Genomic DNA, 19,081 nt, shown 5'->3' on the forward strand with positions numbered 1-19,081 from the left:
CCCGCTCGGGCTGGCTGCGGGCAGACGTGGGATCCGAGGCAGCTGCGGATCCCATGAGGCTGAAGTTGGTTCTTTATTCCCAGTTCCTTATTCCCGATTCCTTATTCCTGGTTCCTTTTTCAAAGCTAATCTAGACTCAATAAAAACGTGTTATTAATGAATTACACATCCTGAAGAGAGAGAATTTCATTAGCTACACACGTACTAATTAATATATAAAATAATATCTCACATCAAGTACAGCGCCCTAAACAAATGTCAGATTAGGATGGGATTATGGGGCAAAATGCTTCTCGGGCCATCCCAAATTCGGTGCTGATGCCACTGGGGGACTGTCCCAAAGAACCATGACCACAGTCCCACCCCGCCCAAAGCACGGTTTGGCTATGCCAGGCTGCCAACTAACAGCCCCCATGCCCACCATACTAAGTATAATGGCTTGAATAAGGAACTGGCTTTTGAGCCTGGATTATGTCTAGAAATTCTGCTTGGGCCACCCATCAGAATACCTCTGCGCGACTGGGGGACTGTCCTGGACATCTGTGACCAGAGACTTGCCCGGCCCAAAAAAGCAGTTTGGCTGTGCCAGGATGCCAACAGTGTCCCAGCCACTGCGCTAAATTAATGGACCCGAATAAGGAATTGGATTATGGGCTGGGATTACACCCAGAAATCCTTCTTGGGCCACCCCAGGCCACACCTTGGTGCCAGCAGGGGACGCTTCTGGACATCTCTGAGCAGAGACTTCCCCGGCCCAAAGTGCGGTGTGGCCGTACCAGACTGCCAACCGACAGCACCCATGCCAGTGTGCTAAGTATCTGGACCCGAATAAGGAACTGGATTTTGGGCCGGGATTATACCCAGACATCCTTCTTGGGCCACCCCAGACCACACCTCTATGCCACCAGGGGACTGTCCTGAACATCTGTGACCAGAGTCTTGCCTGGCCTAAAGTGCGGTTCGGCCGTGCCTGGCTGCCAACAGACAGCACACCAGCCACTGTGCTAACTGTATGCACCCGAATAAGGAACTGGATTTTGGGCCAGGATTATACCCAGAAACCCTTCTTGGGCCACCCCAGACCACATCTCTGTGGCACTGGGGGACCTACCTGGACACAGAGATGTGGTCTGGGGTGGCCCAAGAAGGATTTCTGGGTACAATCCCAGCCCCAAAAAACAGTTCCTTATTCAGGTCCGTATATGTAGAACAGTGTCTGGGGGATGGTGTCAATTGGCAACCTGGCACGGCTAAGCCGTGTTTTGGGCTGGGCAGATCTTTGGTCAGAGACGTCCAGGAGAGTCCTCTGGTGCCACAGAGGTGTGGTCTGGGTGGTCCAAGGAGGATTTCTGGGTATAATCCCAGCCCATAATCCAGTTCCTTATTCGGTTCCATATACTGAGTCCAGGGCTCTGGTCCTGTCTGTTGGCAGCCTGGCACGGCCAAACTGCATTTTGGACTGGGCAAATCTCTGGTCAAAGATGTCTATAAGCATCCCCTGGTGGCACAAAGACATGATCTGGGATGGCCTAAGAAGGATTTCTTGGTATAATCCCAGTCCAAATCTAGTTCCTGATTCAGTTCCATGTATTTAGCACAGCAGCTGGGGTGCTGACTGTTGTCAGCTTGGCACGGCCAAACCGCACTTTGGACTGGGCAAGTCTCTGGTCACAGATGTCCAGGACAATCCCCCGGTGCCACAGAGGTAGTCTGATGGGTGGCCCAAGCAGAATTTCTAGCCATAATCCCAGCCTGAAAGCCAGTTCCTTATCCAAGCCATTATACTTAGTATAGTGGGCATGGGGGCTGTTATTTGGCAGTTTGGCACAGCCAAACTGTGGTTTGGGCCAGGCGGGACTGTGGTCATGGTTCTTTGGTACAGTCCCCCAGTGGCATCACAATGAAATTTGGGGTGGCCTAAGAAGTATTTTGCCCCATAATCCAGTCCTAATATAACCTTCATTTAGGGCTCTGTACTTGATGTGGAATATTATTTTACATATTAGTTAGTAAATATGCATAGCTAATGAAATTCTCTCTCTTTAGGATATGGAATTCATTAATAACAAGTTTTCATTGGGTCTAGATTAGCTTTGAAAAAGGAACTGGGAATAGGGAATAAGGAACTGGGAATAAGGAACCAACTTCAGCCCCATGCGGATCCCCGTGTGCCCTGAGCACACGGGCCCCAGTCTTGTGCAGGAAGCAGCCGCCGCAGAGCGCACAGCGCAGCCCAGAGCTCTTGCCCTGCTGGAGCCCCTTCCCGAGGCTGAGCAAGTTCCTGGAAGCAGCTGGGGAAGGCCCCGGTGTGGGGGCGATTCCACTGCCAGGCTGAAGGTGGTTCCTCACCAGAGCTCATGAATTAGGCATGCTGAAGAGCTGGAATTTCATCAGGGATGTACACTTACTAATAACATCATAAAATAATATCTTATAAAGTGCACAGCCCTGAATAAAAAACTGGGATTACGGGGAAAAATCCTTTTTGATTCACCCCAAGCCATACATCTCTGCCATTGGGGGCCGTCCCAAAGAAGACAGGGCAGTCCTGCCCACCCTGACGCTTTGTTTTGGAGTGCCAACCTGATAAGCCACAGGCCCCAAATAAGGATCTGTGCTTCCACTGGATTGTATGGCTTGGGGCGACCTGACAAGGATCTTTACCTGTGATCCCAGCCCAAAAACAGCTCCTTATTGAGGACTATGTCAATAGCACACAGGCTCTGCCATCAGGGGACTCTCCCAAAGAAGACTAGCAGAGTCCTGTTACTACCTCAGTCACTTTAATAAAATAAATTCTAAGTACCTTTAGATTTTGGCATTTAATTGGCGGGGGGGGGGGTTATTCACGGAAAAGTGAGAGCTCCCCCTGTCCCCTTAGCTCACCAGGATGCAGGTCCAGGCCCCTCACTGACCACCCACAGCCCCCTGCCCTCACCAGCTCTGCTGGAGGGGGCCCCCAGCTGCCAGGGCTATGGGACCAGGGACCTGGGTTTGCAGCCCCCTACCCCCCCACACAGCAGTGACTGAACCCTGGCTGCTGCCTGTGGGAGGCAGCAGCTCCAGCAGCCCCATTGGGGAGTGGAGCCTAATTTAAAAACTCCATCATAGTAATGCCAGCTCTCAATCTCACCAAGTTTGTGGAAATATAAGAAATGGTTGCCAGCGTTGTACATTACTGCAACTACTTTGTACCTGCAATGACAAAACCTTTGTTTTAGCAAGCTCTGATAAATTTGCAAATATGTCTGATGTTCTCTATTGAATTAATCAGGATTGATGACATATTTTAACTAGCAACATTCTGTCTACTTAAATAAAAAGACCTAAATTGCAGGATACAAGAAAGGGATTATGGGGTGGGGAAAGGAATAGGGCTCTACTGTTGACCTGAGGGGCGTGTAGCACACAGTAGGGAGCACTACTAGGCAGAGCTACCTGCCTCACTGTGCCAGGCCAAAACCACACTTCAGGAGTCTCCCACGGGGGTGCCTACAATTGGCTGTCCCGCTTCCTGGAGAACACCCGCAAGCCTGGGGTAACGGTGCCACCACCCGGGCATTGGTGTCTGTTAGGGATCTGTGCAGACACAGATCCTGACAAGCCTTGGGGGTGCTTTGCCCACTGGTAATATCTCTGGGTGCCTCTTTCAGCCCAAAGCATCCCAGGATAACCTCAGGTAGGAATGAGGGAACATAAACAGACAAGCTCTGCTGGTCGGGCTGGGAGCAAAAAGGCTTGCCTCTTTCCCCTCTGCAGCAATACAGCAAGGCACTCTGTAACCCAATACCTTTATTGGGGGGGGGAGGTAGAACAAGGAAGTCAGAATACACTTTGAGCAAGCATAAGCAATCAGTCTTATATAGCCTTGGACATTATCCTTTTAACATGTCTGCCTAGACAAATCCTAACTCCTGGCTAGTTTCCAAGTTTGAGAACAAGGAAGACAGAATACACTTTGAGCAAGCATAAGCAATCAGTCTTATATAGCCTTGGACATTATCCTTTTAACATGTCTGCCTAGACAAATCCTAACTCCTGGCTAGTTTCCAAGTTTTTACTTACAGAAGTTCATCCAGGCTGCAGCCTGGAGGCACTTTGCTTGTGGCTTTTCAAAATGCCTGCTGGAGGAAGAAAGCACTTCCCCCTCCCCTTAGGAATTTATGCGGCAGGGTCAACTGGTTGACCGGCCTGAACCAAAAAGAAAGCAAGTGAGAGAGAGCGGAGTCCGCCTGGAATGACCCAAAGGAGGGGCAGAGAGACGGATTTCTTCACAGGGCGTGTCTTAATCAACTGATTAATATTTTTTAATTTGAGTAAGGCCCTTAACCAGCAGGAAGCACAACCTCTCTTGAAAGAGGTGGCTGAGTAGAATGTATCCTATGGGTACTTGCTGGCCCAAGCTGACTTGCTCTGGGCTTTGGGCTCTTCAGAGCAAGCTAGAAGCTCGGCTTGGTTTTCTGGTTAAATAAATTGTTGGATGCACAAAAGGTGATTCAACAAAACTAGTTATTATTAAAGACTGAACAATAAACAATTATATACAACTTGTAAACAAGACAAAAGGGACAAAGAAGAGAAAATACACTGAAGAGAGAAAGAGGATACTAATACGTTATCAAAACTTGCTTGAAGCAGCAACTGGGGCTAAATATGCATATAGTTTTATTTCAACTTACATAATGTCATCAGTTAATCCTTACACTGACAATTTATTTAATGTCATAGAAATCTCTGGTAGAAAAACCAAGGATGAAATTTTAAATTCTTCTGTGATCAAACTTCACTGCAAGTGTTATGAGTAAGATGAGGGCTTGGAGCTGTGATGTAAGTAGAGAGTAGTCATTCTGCCAAAGCACAAAATGCCTTGTGCTTGTAGTTCAAGGGTGGGCAATTATTTTGGGCAGAGGTATGGTAACCAATACCTCAAAGCATCCTGTTTGGCCACTCAAGACCCATCACATTTAATTGCCAAGTTAATCAAAGGCTGTGAAAAATACAAGTCTTCACACCTAGATAAAACCCAAAACAGGAGCCAGGAAATTTAACAATTGTAATATGTTGGTCACCCTTTTCCTCCATTTTGTTTGGACTTTAATTGGCCAACCACCAAGGAAAAATGCTTTGAAGCTATACAATTAAAACAGTATAAAAAGCAAGATAGAACTGCCAGCAAGGTGTGCGGTCCAAAAAATATCAAGAAGCCACCCTGCATTTAGCCCACAAATGAAGGCTGTAAGAGTGGACCAGCTTCCCTGCCTGCACTGGTGAGAAAACACTGCTGCAGCTAAGTATGTACTAGGACTTCATGTAATGGCTCATTTTATATTGGGAAAGTCTTTTTCTGTCATTTAGTTTTGTAAGTTGTTGGTAGTTATTAAAACAAGCCTTTCTGCTATTAGTCAATCAAGTGTTGTGTCAATTCTTAAAGCACTAGATTTTAAGTGCAACAGGCTCTCCTGCCTCGCTACCCCCTACCCCACAAGTGTCCTGCTCATGCAACCCCAGAGACTGATTGGAAACTCAACCCCTATGGTGCCTTTTACCAGACTAGACTTCCAGCCCTAGGTTGGTAGCCAGTGGATGAATGTTGTGCTGGCTGTGATGCCCTTCCCCCTCACTCCATCAAACAGATACCTGGCTTGGTCGGCCCTCCTTCTCTCTGCCCACACATTCTCCATTTTCTCCTGGTTCAGCATCCTTCTTTCTGGCTGGTCATTCAGGTGAGGGGCAATCACACCTCCATCAATGCATTCCCCAAACCCTGTCTGCACTTTTGTTAAATTCTCACCCATGAGAGCAGCTACATTAGCCTATCAATTTCTCCCCAACCCCTAGGGACTCAAGCAGAGTGGATTCAGGATCAGACATAAGGTACCTAATTCCACCTAGATGCTTAATAGGTGAGACAGGACCTGGCCTGCTGGCTTGCATTTGGTGCTGGTGCTGGGCTGTGGTTCTGAGGCACCCCCTATGCATTGTGTTCATCTCCCTGTGATGGGTGCCTAAAGGTCACATGATGAAACACTCAATGTCATAATGCCCGGACCCTTCTGACCTAGGTCTTATTCCCTCTGGGAATGCGGCTATAGGGAATTGGGGTGAGAACTGAGCTGGAATTTGTAGAAGTAAACTTGGACACATCCTCTTGTGCAACTCAGACATCAACATCTCAGAAGAAGTGACCTGTGGGCACCCAGTCCTGCAGACAAGCCAAGTACTTCCTGAGGACTCTTACTGCAAAGGTTGAACCATTTGGCCATGACCTTTGCCACAGCCTCCTCACATGTATATGGAACCGTACATGACCTCTATTACAAAACCTGTGGCTGGATCTGACCAGCATGTGTGACCGTGGGGGACTGGAACAAGTGTGGTAGGGGCAGAGGCAGGGTGGCAAAAATTGTTTAGTCCTGGTGCCAACCTGGACTGAATGGGGCAGGGCCTTCTGGAGGAGGATCAGCAGGGAAGGTTTTTGACCTCAACCAGGGGAGCAAACAAGAAAGGTGATTGCCTGAATTTTCAGGGGCAGTAGGTGGGGGAGGGCAGGGCACAGGGACAAAGTGATTCACTACTGGTTATAGCCACCCTACTAAAATCACATCCCTGAAGTATAGCTAATCCTGGGATTGGAGCCATGCTGCCTCTGCATTTGCTGTAGGGCTAAGAGGGAGGGTGCTGCAAAAGGGAAGCAAGGTCCATGGGCTGAAGCACAAAGCAGAAGACAGAACCAGTCCTCCCTCCTGCATCTGTCCTCAACCTGCAGTCAGTGGTGAGGGAGGGGGCTGAGGAGAGACCCAGACTGCTTTGGCTCAACAGCCATCCTCCTTCACCTGAGCTGGATCCAGATGAAACCTGGCTGTGGTTAATTGTGAACAAAAGCAAAGAGTTTGCCCTTTTAGCTTCTTCCCGTTCCTGCATGTGCTGATTGAACTATATCCCAGCAGGATTTAGGATGAGAGTGCAGGGCCCACAACATCCAGGGTGGGGAAGACACAAGAGTCTGTAGAACCCAGCAAAGAGGGATGACACAGCCTCTCCCCCCTCTTCCCCAGGCTCCAGCCCTTGAACCTAAAGCTGATGTTCACAGTGGAGAGGGGCTGGGCACTCCCCCTCTACCTCCCGGGTCCCAGCACTGTGCAACATGGAAACCTGCCTTCCCCCTGCCCCAGGTCTGTACTCTGTAAGACAGTGCCCAGTGCCAGACTGCCTCATTCTGGGCAAGTCCTTGGATGCCTGGTGCTATGCAAACCAGCTGAGCTTAATAAGATAAAAGAGAAGGGCCTGGGTTCTCCCCTCCCCAGCAGAACACTCAGCTCCAGCCCCACCTTCACACAGCCTCCAGCTTCCCTTCACAGCTGCCTGAAATACAGACCCATCTCCTGCTCCTGTATTGTTTGGAAGGGCTGCTGAGTTGAGCAATGTGCAAAGCACAGAGAAGCTGAAGCCTGGAATACACACGGATGAGGGTGGCTCTGAGCCTGGCCCATGATCACTGTCATGGGCATCCAGGAGGGAAGGAGGTCAGAAAAACGTGAAGTTGGTAAACAAGGCTCCCTTCTAGGTACCAGACTACCAAGCGTTGACCCTGAGATGTTGCAGAGTCACTTGGAAGAACTGGATGTGTTTAAGTCGGCAGGCCCAGATGAGCTCCATCCGAGGGTACTGAAGGTACAGGCTGATGTCATTGCACAGTCGCTAGCAAGAATATTTGAACGCTTGTGGCGCATGGGCCAGGTCCCGGAGGACTGCAAAAGGGCCAATGTGGTCCCTATTTTCAAGAAGGGGAGGAAGGAGGATCCAGGCAACTATAGGCCAGTCAGTCTCACCTCCATCTTTGGCAGTCTTCGAAAAGATTATTAAGGCTCATATATGCAAGAGCCCAGCAGGAAAAATTATGCTGAGGGGAAACCAGCACAGGTTCATAGCAGGTAGATTATGCCTGACTAATTTAGTTTCTTTTTACGACCAGGTTACAAAACACCTGGACCCAGGAGTAGGGGTTGATATCGTCTACTTAGACTTCAGGAAGGCCTTCAATATGGTATCCCACCCATTCTGGTGAACAAGTTAAGAGGCTGTGACTTGGATGATTACACAGTCCGGTGGGTGGCAAATTGGCTAGAGGGTCGAAGCCAGAGAGTGGTGGTGGACAGGTCGGTATCGACCTGGAAGGACATGGGCAGTGGGGTCCCACAGGGCTCGGTCCTTGGACCGATACTCTTCAATGTCTTCATCAGCAACTTGGACGAGGGAGTGAAGTGTGCTCTGTCCAAGTTTGTGGATAATACAAAACTGTGGGAAGAAGTGGACACACCGGAGGGCAGGGAACAACTACAGGCAGACCTGGACAGGTTGGACAAACACCCCTGGGGGTTACAAGAAATAATGGCCATAAGCTAGCAGAGAGCAGATTTAGACTGGATGTTAGGAAGAACTTCTTCAGTTAGAGTGGCCAAAATCTGGAATAGGCTCCCAAGGGAGGTAGTGCTTTCCCCTACCCTGGGTGTCTTCAAGAGAAGGTTAGATAGGCATCTGGCTGGGGTCATCTGACCCCAGCTCTCTTTCCTGCCTATGTAGGGGGTTGGACTTGATGATCTATTGAGGTCCCTTCCGACCCTAACATCTATGAATCTATACTCACCTGTTCATTGTGTATCCATGAACACTGGGGCCTGGAAGCCTGTGGCAGGGAAGAGGTGCAGGGTACTTCAGGGCGAGAGAATAAACTGTGTTGTCATCAGGTCTTGCCATGTTTGTGCATGCTCCATGATATATTTTCCCACAAGCCTTAGCTCCTGGGAATGGAGCAGAAATTACACTTTCGTTAAAAGAAAGTGAATTTTCAGCCCTTGCAGAGAAGGGCAGGAAGCTGTAACCCTGGACACCAGAAAGCCAGCCCAAAGACCCAAATACATTGTGTTTTCATCCTCACGTGGTCTAAGCCAGTTGGAGGGTTTGGATCCACGTCCACATTTTGGATGGCAGGGATGACTGCAACAAGATCCACATTGCTGGAGCATCGCTGCTCTGCTCTGCTGATGGAGCCCCCTGGGTCACCGCAGGCTATCTCCCTCTCCACCCAGTGCAGGAGAGCCTTGAGCAAACCGCTGTTTAACGGGCAGTAGAGAAAGAGACCTGAAAGCCAGAACCAGAACTCAGGTCTCCCACCTCCAGGTGAGTGCCTAGTCTACTCTCGGCCTTCACCGGTTTTCAATCACTCAGGCAGCAGAGGTTCTGCCTTTTCCCTTGGCAGAACTCCCCCATCTTTAACCAAACTCACTGGCAGGAGACATCCGCTGCATAATCAGCACAAATAACTTTTGCTTCACATTTATTATTGTCACGGAAACATTACCGAACATTAGTGATCTGGGGAAATCATTGATGACATGCTCATCATAACATTGTGAATGGACAGCGCGAAAGACAGCGGGGAAAGAGGGGATCATTGTAAGGACATATAAATATTGATTTAAGAGATTTAGAAACTGCGATCAACAGTGAGGGCCAGGTTCTGTTGCAGCTGTTAGGCACAAACTTGGACTCAGGTGTCAAATGTGATCATCTTCTAAAATACGGAACAAAGTGTGGCCCTGAGTACCAAGAACTGAACCTAGGAAAGGGACAACATTTCAGATCCATTCTTGGAAGAAACATCCTTTCCTCTAGTCAGAGAAGATTAAACGTGTCCCGGATTTTGTTTACTGTGGCTGATGGTCACAGGCCCTTGCTTGGGAAGGAGCAGCAAATTGAAGCAGGGATCTGCCAAAGCATAAATCCAGAGCCGGGCAGTGAAAGCTTTGTGATTCATGGAATATCTGAAAAACAGACACCCGGTATCATTAGAGGGGCAACATCAGAAAGGCAGGCCCAGAGGATTCAGGAGCATACCTGCCTCAGGAGAAGGCACCCCTTTCCCCTCACCCCGTACACCTGTGGGAGCAAACTCAGTCCACAAGCACTGGTCTTCTGGCAGGTTTCTGGCCAGGGCTCCAGCAGAGCTGTGGTGCAGATTGGGACAGCAATAAATGACATCCTGGCACCCTTCCAGAGCCCAGAGTTTTTGGGAATCCTTGGTATTGTTTCTCATTGTGGAGCCCCCACTATTCAGCACTTTTGGCTACTCAGCTGGGAGCTGCAGGCAGGGAGTGCCCAGGGCTGGAGAAGGAGACCCCCCCAGCTCCACACCAGAACTGAACAGACAGACATTCCTGTAGAGATGGGAGAGGTGCCACGTGAGCTGGACCCCAGGGGAATGCTTTCTGTCAGTCTGGAGAGGGCACAGAAGGGTGATAGCTCACCAGAGAAACTCAGTGCCACAGGCCATATGACAGCTCTTCCTTATAGAGAGGGAGGTCATTCTGAGGATGACACCTTCACAGACACCCTTTCCCGGGCCCTATTCCTGCTCGTATTTAACCCTCAAAGGCAGCAGCAGTGGGCAGACCATAGGTAAGTCCTCACTGGCTGGCAGTGCTCCCCGCTGAGTATCCCTGCAGCTCTTTAAACATGCCAGTTAGATCCCTCATCAGGTAAGACTGGCTCCTCTCAACCAGCCCTTCTGCATCCTGACAATACTTCCCATTGGCCCTCCTCAGCTGAACCGGTGAATGGACCCTGGGCATTGGTCATCTAAGCCTAAATATCTGGGGGAGGGGGAAGGGGAGCAAACTCAGTCCACAAGCACTGGCCTTTTGGCAGGTTTCTGGCCAGGGCTCCAGCACAGCTGTGGTGCAGAGTGGGAGGGGGCTGGCAACAACATAGCAGGATGGGAGTAACAGATGGATGGTTATTTGTGCACGGTGGCCTGTTTTTTACTTATCATATGGATGTTAGCTGGTTTTGAACATGAGCCAAACAGGCCCTGTCCCTCAAACAGCTGGCCTCTGCACACAGACACTTCAGGCCTATTCAGAGGAACCAAGACACAAACCAGTTTTGTGCCCAGTGACAGGGTAGTGGCCATCTTGGATGCAAGACTGACGTCAGCCAGAGCCTGGGAAGTCTGTACTAGAGGAGGCATAGGGTTACCACCCATCAGGTTTTCCCGGACATGTCTTCTTTTTTTGGACCCCTGTGCTGTATCTGGGTGTGTTTTTAAAAATAAAAGCAAATGTCCAGGTTTTCTGCTCTCCCGGGCTGGCTGCTTGGAACTGGGAGCAGTGGGCAAGGTGTTTGGCTGTTGGGGGTTGCGTGCTTCCCGTGCAGGCTCTGGCAAGAGGGAGAGAGAGAGGCAGGAGATGATTTGGCAGCAGGGCTGTGGCAGAGCAGGGGGCTGTAGGTTAGGGGTGTGGGGCATGAGGGAAGGGACAGGTGACTGCATTGGGTGTGCAGGGCACTGGCATCGCCAGGGGGTGCAGGTCAGGATTGTGGAGCACCAGCAAGGAGTGGGGGGCAGGGTACAGCTGTTTGGGAGTGAGAGGCACTGGCAAACAGGGCAGGGGTCAATGGGTCCAGAGTGAGAGGCAGCAGCAGGGCTGTGGTTTGTCAGTGAGGGGCAACAGAATAGGCAGGAGCAGGGCACCAGCACGTCACTGCCCTTACCACCATCATGTTGCCCCTGTCCCCGTCACGTATGTCCTCTTTTCTAGACCTGGAAATATGGTAAGCCAGGTGACTTTACTAGCTCAATTTGAAATTGAACCCTCCTCCCTGCTGTCCCCCACGCATGCCCTTGAAGGAGATTGCAGCTGTTAGCCACAGGAAAAGTGCTGGTGCTGGGAGGTCAGGACAAGACACTTACTGGAAAGTTTGGCTTAGTGGCCTGGAAAAAGGTAGAACTTTTTCTTCAAGGTTGTTCTTTCCTTTGTAGGCATCTGCTGTGGAAAATCGTCAAAGGAATTCTGGACCTGGACAGTGAGAGGAGAGGTCAACTGGGTTCTTGGGAGGAATTTGCAATGCTTTAGATAGGTGCTTGCTAATGTTAGAGACAAAACCTAACTTGACCCAGACAAGGGAGAAAGGCTGGGACCAAGGAGAGATGTTCTTCTGGGAATGTGCACAAGGATAATGTTGGGCAGTTTGTACACTAGACACCACTGGAGCACCTCTGTGCACATGACCCTGAGCCACCTCCTTCCCCTCCTCCTCTTCACCACTACCCCAGTACTAACACTGAACCGGGGTCAAAACAGGGAAAGAAGCAGCCTCTGTGAGTGAGTGAGGTACTAGAATGGGGGAATGCTCTGGACACCATTGCTGCATAGAGGCCATTGCTGCACACTGGCCTCTGCCTTGTGCTATGGAACAGCTCAGAACAGGTGATCCAAATGGTCTCTCTCGGCTTTCCTGGGAACTGCTATGCAGAGAGCACAGTGCTCTTTTCCCAGCACCATGGGAGTGTGTCTGTACACACCTGCTTTGTAGGAAGCACGGACAGGTTGTTTGCATGAATGGGACATCTTGGGAACAGCCTGCTAGAGAGCAGGGGTGCCTACAGGTCTCACAACAGACCCATTCATACAGACTGCTTCTCTCCTTGCACTCCCTGGAAGGCTAAATGTAATTTCCAAGGGCTATCTGGAAGGCCTGGAGCACACTGTTAATACTAAATGGACTTTGAATACTTGCTGGGAAATGGTGGGCACTACAAGCCAGAGCTTCCCTTTGAGTTTGGCACAGCCCCCTTTCTGCACATCCACTGGTCTTCACCATAGCTACCAGTGATTGCTCATGCAGCAACAATGACAGATAAGCTGCCAAGCAGCACCTTTCGGAAGATCTCCTCCAAGGGGCAGTTCCAGGCGTGTTTTCGCAGATATTCTGTCAATCGTTTGATGAAAATGGAGCCAGTTTTTTTGTCTCTCCAGGCCACAGTGTCTATAGAGAGCCAGAAAGTATGAAACAAAGTTGCTTAGTCATTGTCTATACTACAGCAGAGAATGACTCTTGCGGTCAAGACCTGGCAAGAACACCTTACCCCACGCAGACTGTCTCGGGCCTAACCAAGGGATGACAAAAAGTAATTTTAGGAGGGAAGGCAGTACATATTCAGACCTGTTGCTGAACTATGAAGGAGAGTGAAAGAGGTTTGTACTTCCAGGACTGCTTATTTGGAGCCAGAGGGCTGCAACAGCTACATCAAACAGATCCTGGCATTCACTGTAAGGTCTGGAGCAACTGTTGGGATCATTTAGTCTGACTCACTGCATTGCCCAGGTGGGAAGACCCACACTGTGACCTCTGCAGTGAGTGCATCGCTTTTGTAGGAGCCAGAGCACAATGTGTGGAAAAAAACGCAAAATGTCAGCAAGGGATGGGAAACCTGACAGAGCCCCAGCTAGCCAGCTGCAACAGTCACATCTGCTGGTAAAAGTTCATGCTCCTATTCCAAGTCTGGATTTGACTAGCTTCAGTTTCCCTCTTTGGTTCTTGTTCTGGCTTTTTATGGAAGGTTAAAGGCTCCTCGGCTCTCAGGGATCTTCTACAGATACCTGCAGATCATGATCAAGTCATACTTTGCCTTCTCTTGGACATACTGAGTAACTTACCTTCCACAGTCTCTTCCTGTCAAATAAGTTTCAAGCCCTCAAATTATTCTTGTAGCTCCTTTACAAACCCTGTATTAATTTATCAACATTCCTCTGGCAGCATCAACACTAGGTCTGGACTCAATACCCAGCAGTGATCCTCCCAGTGGTGGACACAGTGGTCATAGTCCCTCCCTTCTCCTCAGTGCTCCTCAGCTTAGGCACACAAGGCTCTGGTGACAATCTTTGCCATAGCTATGCACAAGAAACTCCTGGTCCCTTCACATCCCTAACCCTCTTCCAGAGTCGCTTCTTTCCAAGGTAGGTCCCTGTCCTTGGTTGTTGTTCTTAGGTATGTTGCCTTGTCTTGCCTAGAACAAGATGCATGTTGGTCCACTTAGCTTGCCCCAAATAGCATTCTGTATTGGCCTGTAGACCTGACCTGTCCCCATCATCACTCACCACCCCACAGCAGCCCTTAACACCAGAAAACAAATACATGACTTTTGGTGGGTCGCTCTTGCCCTCTACTGTTGGATCTGCCCCACTTTGCATGTAATATTAAAGTGCTCATGGGAGCAGGCACTGGAACCCAGGGCTCCCCTCAAGTGGCTGCTTTCCCACCTAGGCTGTAGAGTCGTTCTCAGCCTCTCTGCCTCAGTGGGCATGTCTGTATTAAATACACAGCAGACCAGCATCAACCAATGAGATCGAACACAGCCCACCTCAGTCTCTCCTACAGCTTAGGCCTTAGGGCCTTCTTAGAAGAGAAAAGGGAAGTGTGTTCAAATCCCTACAGCTGGAAAATAAAAACAACACGTTTTAAAACATCTGAAACAGAAAGCTTCCTCTGGTCTCTGGGTCTTACCAGGTTCCTTTTGTGATATCTTTTATTGGACCAACAATATACCAAACCCTACCTCTTATTTACCTGGTGTGGTGGAATAAAAACCAATGAAGTCGCTCTCTAAGTGGACTTGTTCAACAGAATCATCTTCATACTCTTCAGGAGACAGGACAGTAATAGAAGTATCATCGCTTGGAGACCCTGCAGAATCACTCACAAATACACGTCCTTCGTTCTCTGGGAAAATGCCAGCATCAATCAGAGGCAAGATCTGGTCACGTTCTTCCATTAAAAGGTCTCAGCACTCCCTGGTTGCTCCCCTCTCCCACCTGTGGGGCCCGTCCCAGAGTGTAGACTTACTTCCACGGCAAGCTTGAATTATGATCACCTTCGGCTTCTGCATTAGCGCCTTGCAGTTCTTGTTGTTGAATGCACTGAAGATGGAGTCATTCAAAAGAACGTCTGTGGACTCATCTTTGCTATCAGTCCCACAAAGGCCAGCCTTAACTCCGTGTGACATGAGCACTAGGAAGGTGCTATCTGAGGTCTGGTGCTCATCCTGGGCAGCAAACTGCTTCAGAGTCTCAGCCATGTCCTGAAAGCAACCAGCGGGGCAGGACCATCAGCAAACCGGAGCCAATATAATGACTGTCATACCAGAGGACCACAGGAGAGTGGCATAGCTAGCAGGCAGCAGGAGCCAGTGCTCTTAGGGACAGAGATTGTTGCCATCCCCGATGGGGTTTAGGGAGAGGTCTGGCAGCCCCTACTGGCACCTCCTTAGAGAAACCATGCCCAAGAACCCTGTCTGTGGGGAACAAAGCCAATGAACCAAGGGCAGATCACAGTTTCCTTCCCAGGGGCCCAGAACAGATGTTGACAGCTCTTTCAGAGACTTACCTGGGAGGTTAAGTTCCACTTGACTTCCACCTTGTACCCCAGCTCTTTCAGAAGCTTCTCCATGTTTTCCACATCCATTTCAGCTCCATCCCTCCTTTTCAAGTAACGAAACTCAATATTGCAGATGATCAGGGCCAGGCGGGTCCTTGTCTTTGGGTCAAAGATGTCATAGATCTGTGAGAAAGGAAAAATTACATAGGGCTAGCCTTCCCCATGGGGGGCAAAAGCCACTGGCCTTGTGGCAGGCTGCTCCATGACCCTGAGAGAAACCTTTGCCCACAACCAGGTCCGAAATTCCCTTCCCTTCTAATGATCAAGGAAGTGGTCATTCCAAGTAGCAGCTCAGCATCCAAGGGAGATGGGGTGAGATGGTGAGAGGTCTCCTCAGCCTTCGCTCTCAGGGGAGATGGACAACTATCGAAGTGACTGGCCAGATTGAGTGCCAGTCCCCAGATGAGCATCTGAGGGATGGGGCAACATGCATTCTCACTGCGTGTGAAGTCAAACCTATCCAAGCCAAGAAGAATACAGCACCTCATTTCCTTCACTTTTCTTTATCCGCTGGACCTCGGCTAGCGGGCATTTCTGGATCCATTCCTCAGATTGCACTGGTTGGGCTTGAGCAGCAGAGGTCTGAGCTGTTGGGCTGGGGGTCATAAGCGGTACTGTAGCTTGAACCCCTGCAATCACAGAGCTCGTGGTTAATGGACAGAAGGGCCCAGTCCAGCAGGTGGGAGCTAGAGGTTTTGTGTCCTGTTTTGAAATCCCCTCAGGGAATCGCAGAGGGAGATGCACAGAACAGGCACCTCCAACTAAAAAGGAGCAATCCAAGACCTGGGAGACCAACTGCATGGGGCTCCAGTGAGGCTGGGTCCCTTAGAGACACAACAAGGGGCAGGAGCTATTCACAGGAGAGCTGGAAAAGTGACAGTTGTGACAACAGACTTTCCACTGGGCACAGACAGCCTCGGCTCTCCCTTTCCACGTCTGTTTAAATCCTTGATAACCAAACCTGGTCCACGTTGGTGTGATGGGGCTCTAGGGCTTGATGCGCTAACCCAGCACAGCCCTGCCCATGTTGCGCCACACATTTCCTTGTGTTGAAGGGAGGAAGGCCTCCCTGCCCCACATCAACTTCCGGCTTAGTGGGCCTTACCCCAAAGGGAGACAGACAGCATGGGGACCTTGTTGCCGGGTGCATACGGGAGACACCACATGGCGCTGAACCAGCACCTCTGGGACTCAGAGCAGGTCGCTGCTGCCCATTTCACCGAAGGCTCAAGGGCAGGGTAGAGAGGTCTATGCCCTTTTGCTGCCACAGGTGGGCCCTACACAGGTGTCCAGTGCATGCAGCCCCTCAGAGACTGCCTAGCAGCCCAGTCCCGGTGGTGCCACTTACCAGAGGAGGCATCCAGCCCTAGTTCTGTAGCCAGTAAGGGGTCTCTGTCATGGAGGCACTGGATGAATATGGTGCTGGCTTTAAGACCCTTCCTCATCACCACATCGATCAGGTACCTGGCTTGTTCGGCCCTCCTCCTCTCTGCCCGCACGTTCTCTGCTTCATCCTGGTTCAGTACCCGTTTATCCTGCAGGTCGTCCAGGACGGGGGCAATCACGCCATCACTAACTCTCTCCACAAACATCGTCCGCACTTCCTTTAACTTCTTATCTGTGGGAGCAGTCACGGTGACCACCTGATGTCGTCTCATTCCATGCCCCAGCCCACCTGGCATGTGTGCACCTGCACCATGGCTGTGCCATGCCTGGCAGACACCCTGTACTGGGCCAAGGCAGCTCCTCCATGCTGCTGTATTCTGAGCTGCGTGAAGCTGTCCTAGGCCCCCTGACGGGGTTAGCTGGGGCCACCCCTGCACTCTCAGTGCTTTGCTAGGACGGAAACACCACAGCTTTCCAGCATCAGCCCTGCTCTCCCAGCTCCATACCTACCCCATGCCACCTCAGCATTGTGCTCCCCCACCACTGTCCCAGCCAAATGTCAGCATTTCCCCCAGCACCCTCCTCCGGCCGGTGCACTCCTGCTGCCACAACCTCAAACCCGAGGCTGGCAGCTTGGGCCACGTGACACCCAGCTCAAGGGCAAGGGCCCTCGCAGAAGCTTCCCCCTGCTGGCAAGAGCCCCAGCCCTGGCTCCGCAGGGCTTCATACACTGAGAGGAGAAGCTGCCCTTAGGGCGGAGATTCCTGCCACACACTGCTGCCCTGGTCCTGCCCTTGGAGCTGCCACTGGCATAGGGAACATGTGTGTCTGTGGGGGCAGGAGGCAGGTGTATGCAGGGAAGGGGCTGCTAGGGATGGGCTGCTTTACTGTGCAGCAGTACTAGGCCAGGCTGCAGGTGATGGAAGGTGCTTATAGGCGCCAACTCTGCGGCTGCCCCAGGTCTCAAGTATCCATCCAAAAATATTAGTGAGTGTTGAGCACCCACGGAGCCAGGCTGGCAGACGGTTACAAGAAACCAAAAAACCCCAAGCTTTAACAGAAGAAGCAGGTGTTACCTTGACCTGGCTCTGCAGCATCTGTAAATATTAGGTGCTTAAGCAGGGCTTTTGGTGCTTTTAGCTGAAGCTAATTCAAGCAGTTATTAGATAATAATGCCAAAAAAGCCCTGATGAAGCACCTGACCGTTACAGATTTTTTTTTTTTTTGGGAAACTTTTTCATATTCCAGGTCAAGTTAGCCAAATCAGTTTCAAATCCTCTCGAATGAGCAAAAGTCAATCGATCAAACACCATATGTGGCACTACAAATGGCACGTATCTTTAACCCCAGACTTTTCAGTCTGGTGCTTCAGATACTCCCAAATACCTTGGCGGGCATCGTGTGTGCGCCCAAGGGTTCAGATGCTGCTGAGTCTCACTTGCCCTTAGCCAACAGCCACAGGAGCTAGGGAGGAGTCCCTCATTTCCGTAGAGTAAGCATGTAGCCAAGATCCTCCCACTGGAAGCTGGCCACTGGGAAGCTGATTACAAGACATGGGGTGTCCTGTTCACAGTGCAGTAGACAGGGATGCACGCTCCGCTACATAATGTCATTCATATCCATCTCCGCCTGGGAAACAGACCAGTGCAGTGACTACACTTCATCCTAGCCCCCAAGACTTTTTTTTTCTTAGCCCACAAGAGGCTGAGAAGATGCTGCAGAGCTGGGTTAAAGTAACGTGCTGCCTGTTCTGGGCATGCACAGGGCTCGGCACAGGAATGCGCCAAGTTAAAAGTAAAGTGCCAGTTTTTCATTCTGGTTTTTTTTTTCACATCTGCAAGCATCCACAAGCAAAAAACAAAGTCTGATAAGAGCAGGCCTGGGAGGGGAAAGCACAAGATGATAAACCTCCCCTTCTCATTCCCCACCCTGATCCTGTGTGTGTGCCAGGCAGGGTGGGAGGGAGAGAGCCCCTCTGCCCCCATCTCCCAGCACAGGACAGGGAGGTGCGGGGCAAAAGGAGCACATTTCAAAGGCTCCAAGGCAAAGCAGGAGACAGAGGCAGCCCTTCCTCCCTCTCCCACCTCAGCCTGTAACTTGGGAGGAACAAAGCTGCTGGGGATGGCCTAGATCCCATCTACTCACCTGCCATCGTCCCTCAGGCCCAAAGGGTGCCCCACAAAATACTGGTAGAGCTCCGCAGATTCTTTAGGTAACTTCAGAGTGAATTTCAAAAGTGAAAGCAAGCCTGGCCCCTCCTCCCCTTCCTGTATGTCTGACTCAAGTGTGTGCGTGTGGGGCGGGGGGCACAGGTGGAAGATCGGGGCGCAGGGGGAAGACTGGGGTGCAGGGGGAAGCTGATTCAGGAGGTGAAGAGGAGACAAGGAGAGCCATAGGGGCAGCATGGGAAGAGAACAAGCCAGCT

At 50.6% G+C, this 19,081-nt stretch overlaps 2 protein-coding genes across 4 annotated transcripts in view; both read right to left on the minus strand.

The window, feature by feature from the left end:
- MTMR4 (myotubularin related protein 4) overlaps positions 1–3,186 on the minus strand; it is an 80,101-nt gene extending 76,915 nt beyond the window's left edge. For both annotated transcript variants that reach the window (XM_025215674.1, XM_006033780.3), the window contains exon 1: positions 3,134–3,186. The gene's annotated coding sequence lies outside the window, so the exon portion shown is untranslated. The remainder of the gene's footprint in view (positions 1–3,133) is intronic.
- Positions 3,187–9,330: 6,144 nt separating this feature from the next.
- Positions 9,331–18,904, minus strand: LOC102373345 (caspase-1-like). 2 transcript variants are annotated; one of them, XM_006033783.3, is made up of 9 exons: positions 18,802–18,904; positions 16,619–16,888; positions 15,754–15,899; positions 15,220–15,393; positions 14,680–14,914; positions 14,404–14,556; positions 12,713–12,822; positions 11,747–11,852; positions 9,331–9,821 (listed from the first exon to the last, which is right to left on the minus strand). In XM_006033783.3, the coding sequence occupies exons 1-8, from the start codon at positions 18,806–18,808 to the stop codon at positions 11,760–11,762; spliced, it is 1,188 nt and encodes a 395-aa protein (XP_006033845.1). In that variant the 5' UTR covers positions 18,809–18,904; the 3' UTR covers positions 9,331–9,821; positions 11,747–11,759. The 2 variants fall into 2 exon arrangements, with proteins under 2 accessions (XP_006033845.1, XP_025071465.1); XM_025215680.1 differs by lacking the exon at positions 18,802–18,904 and having other exon boundaries at positions 16,619–17,294.
- Between the last annotated feature and the right edge of the window lie 177 nt (positions 18,905–19,081).

This window comes from Alligator sinensis, unplaced genomic scaffold (genome assembly GCF_000455745.1).
Source record: "Alligator sinensis unplaced genomic scaffold, ASM45574v1 scaffold201_1, whole genome shotgun sequence".
Classification (NCBI taxonomy): domain Eukaryota; kingdom Metazoa; phylum Chordata; order Crocodylia; family Alligatoridae; genus Alligator; species Alligator sinensis.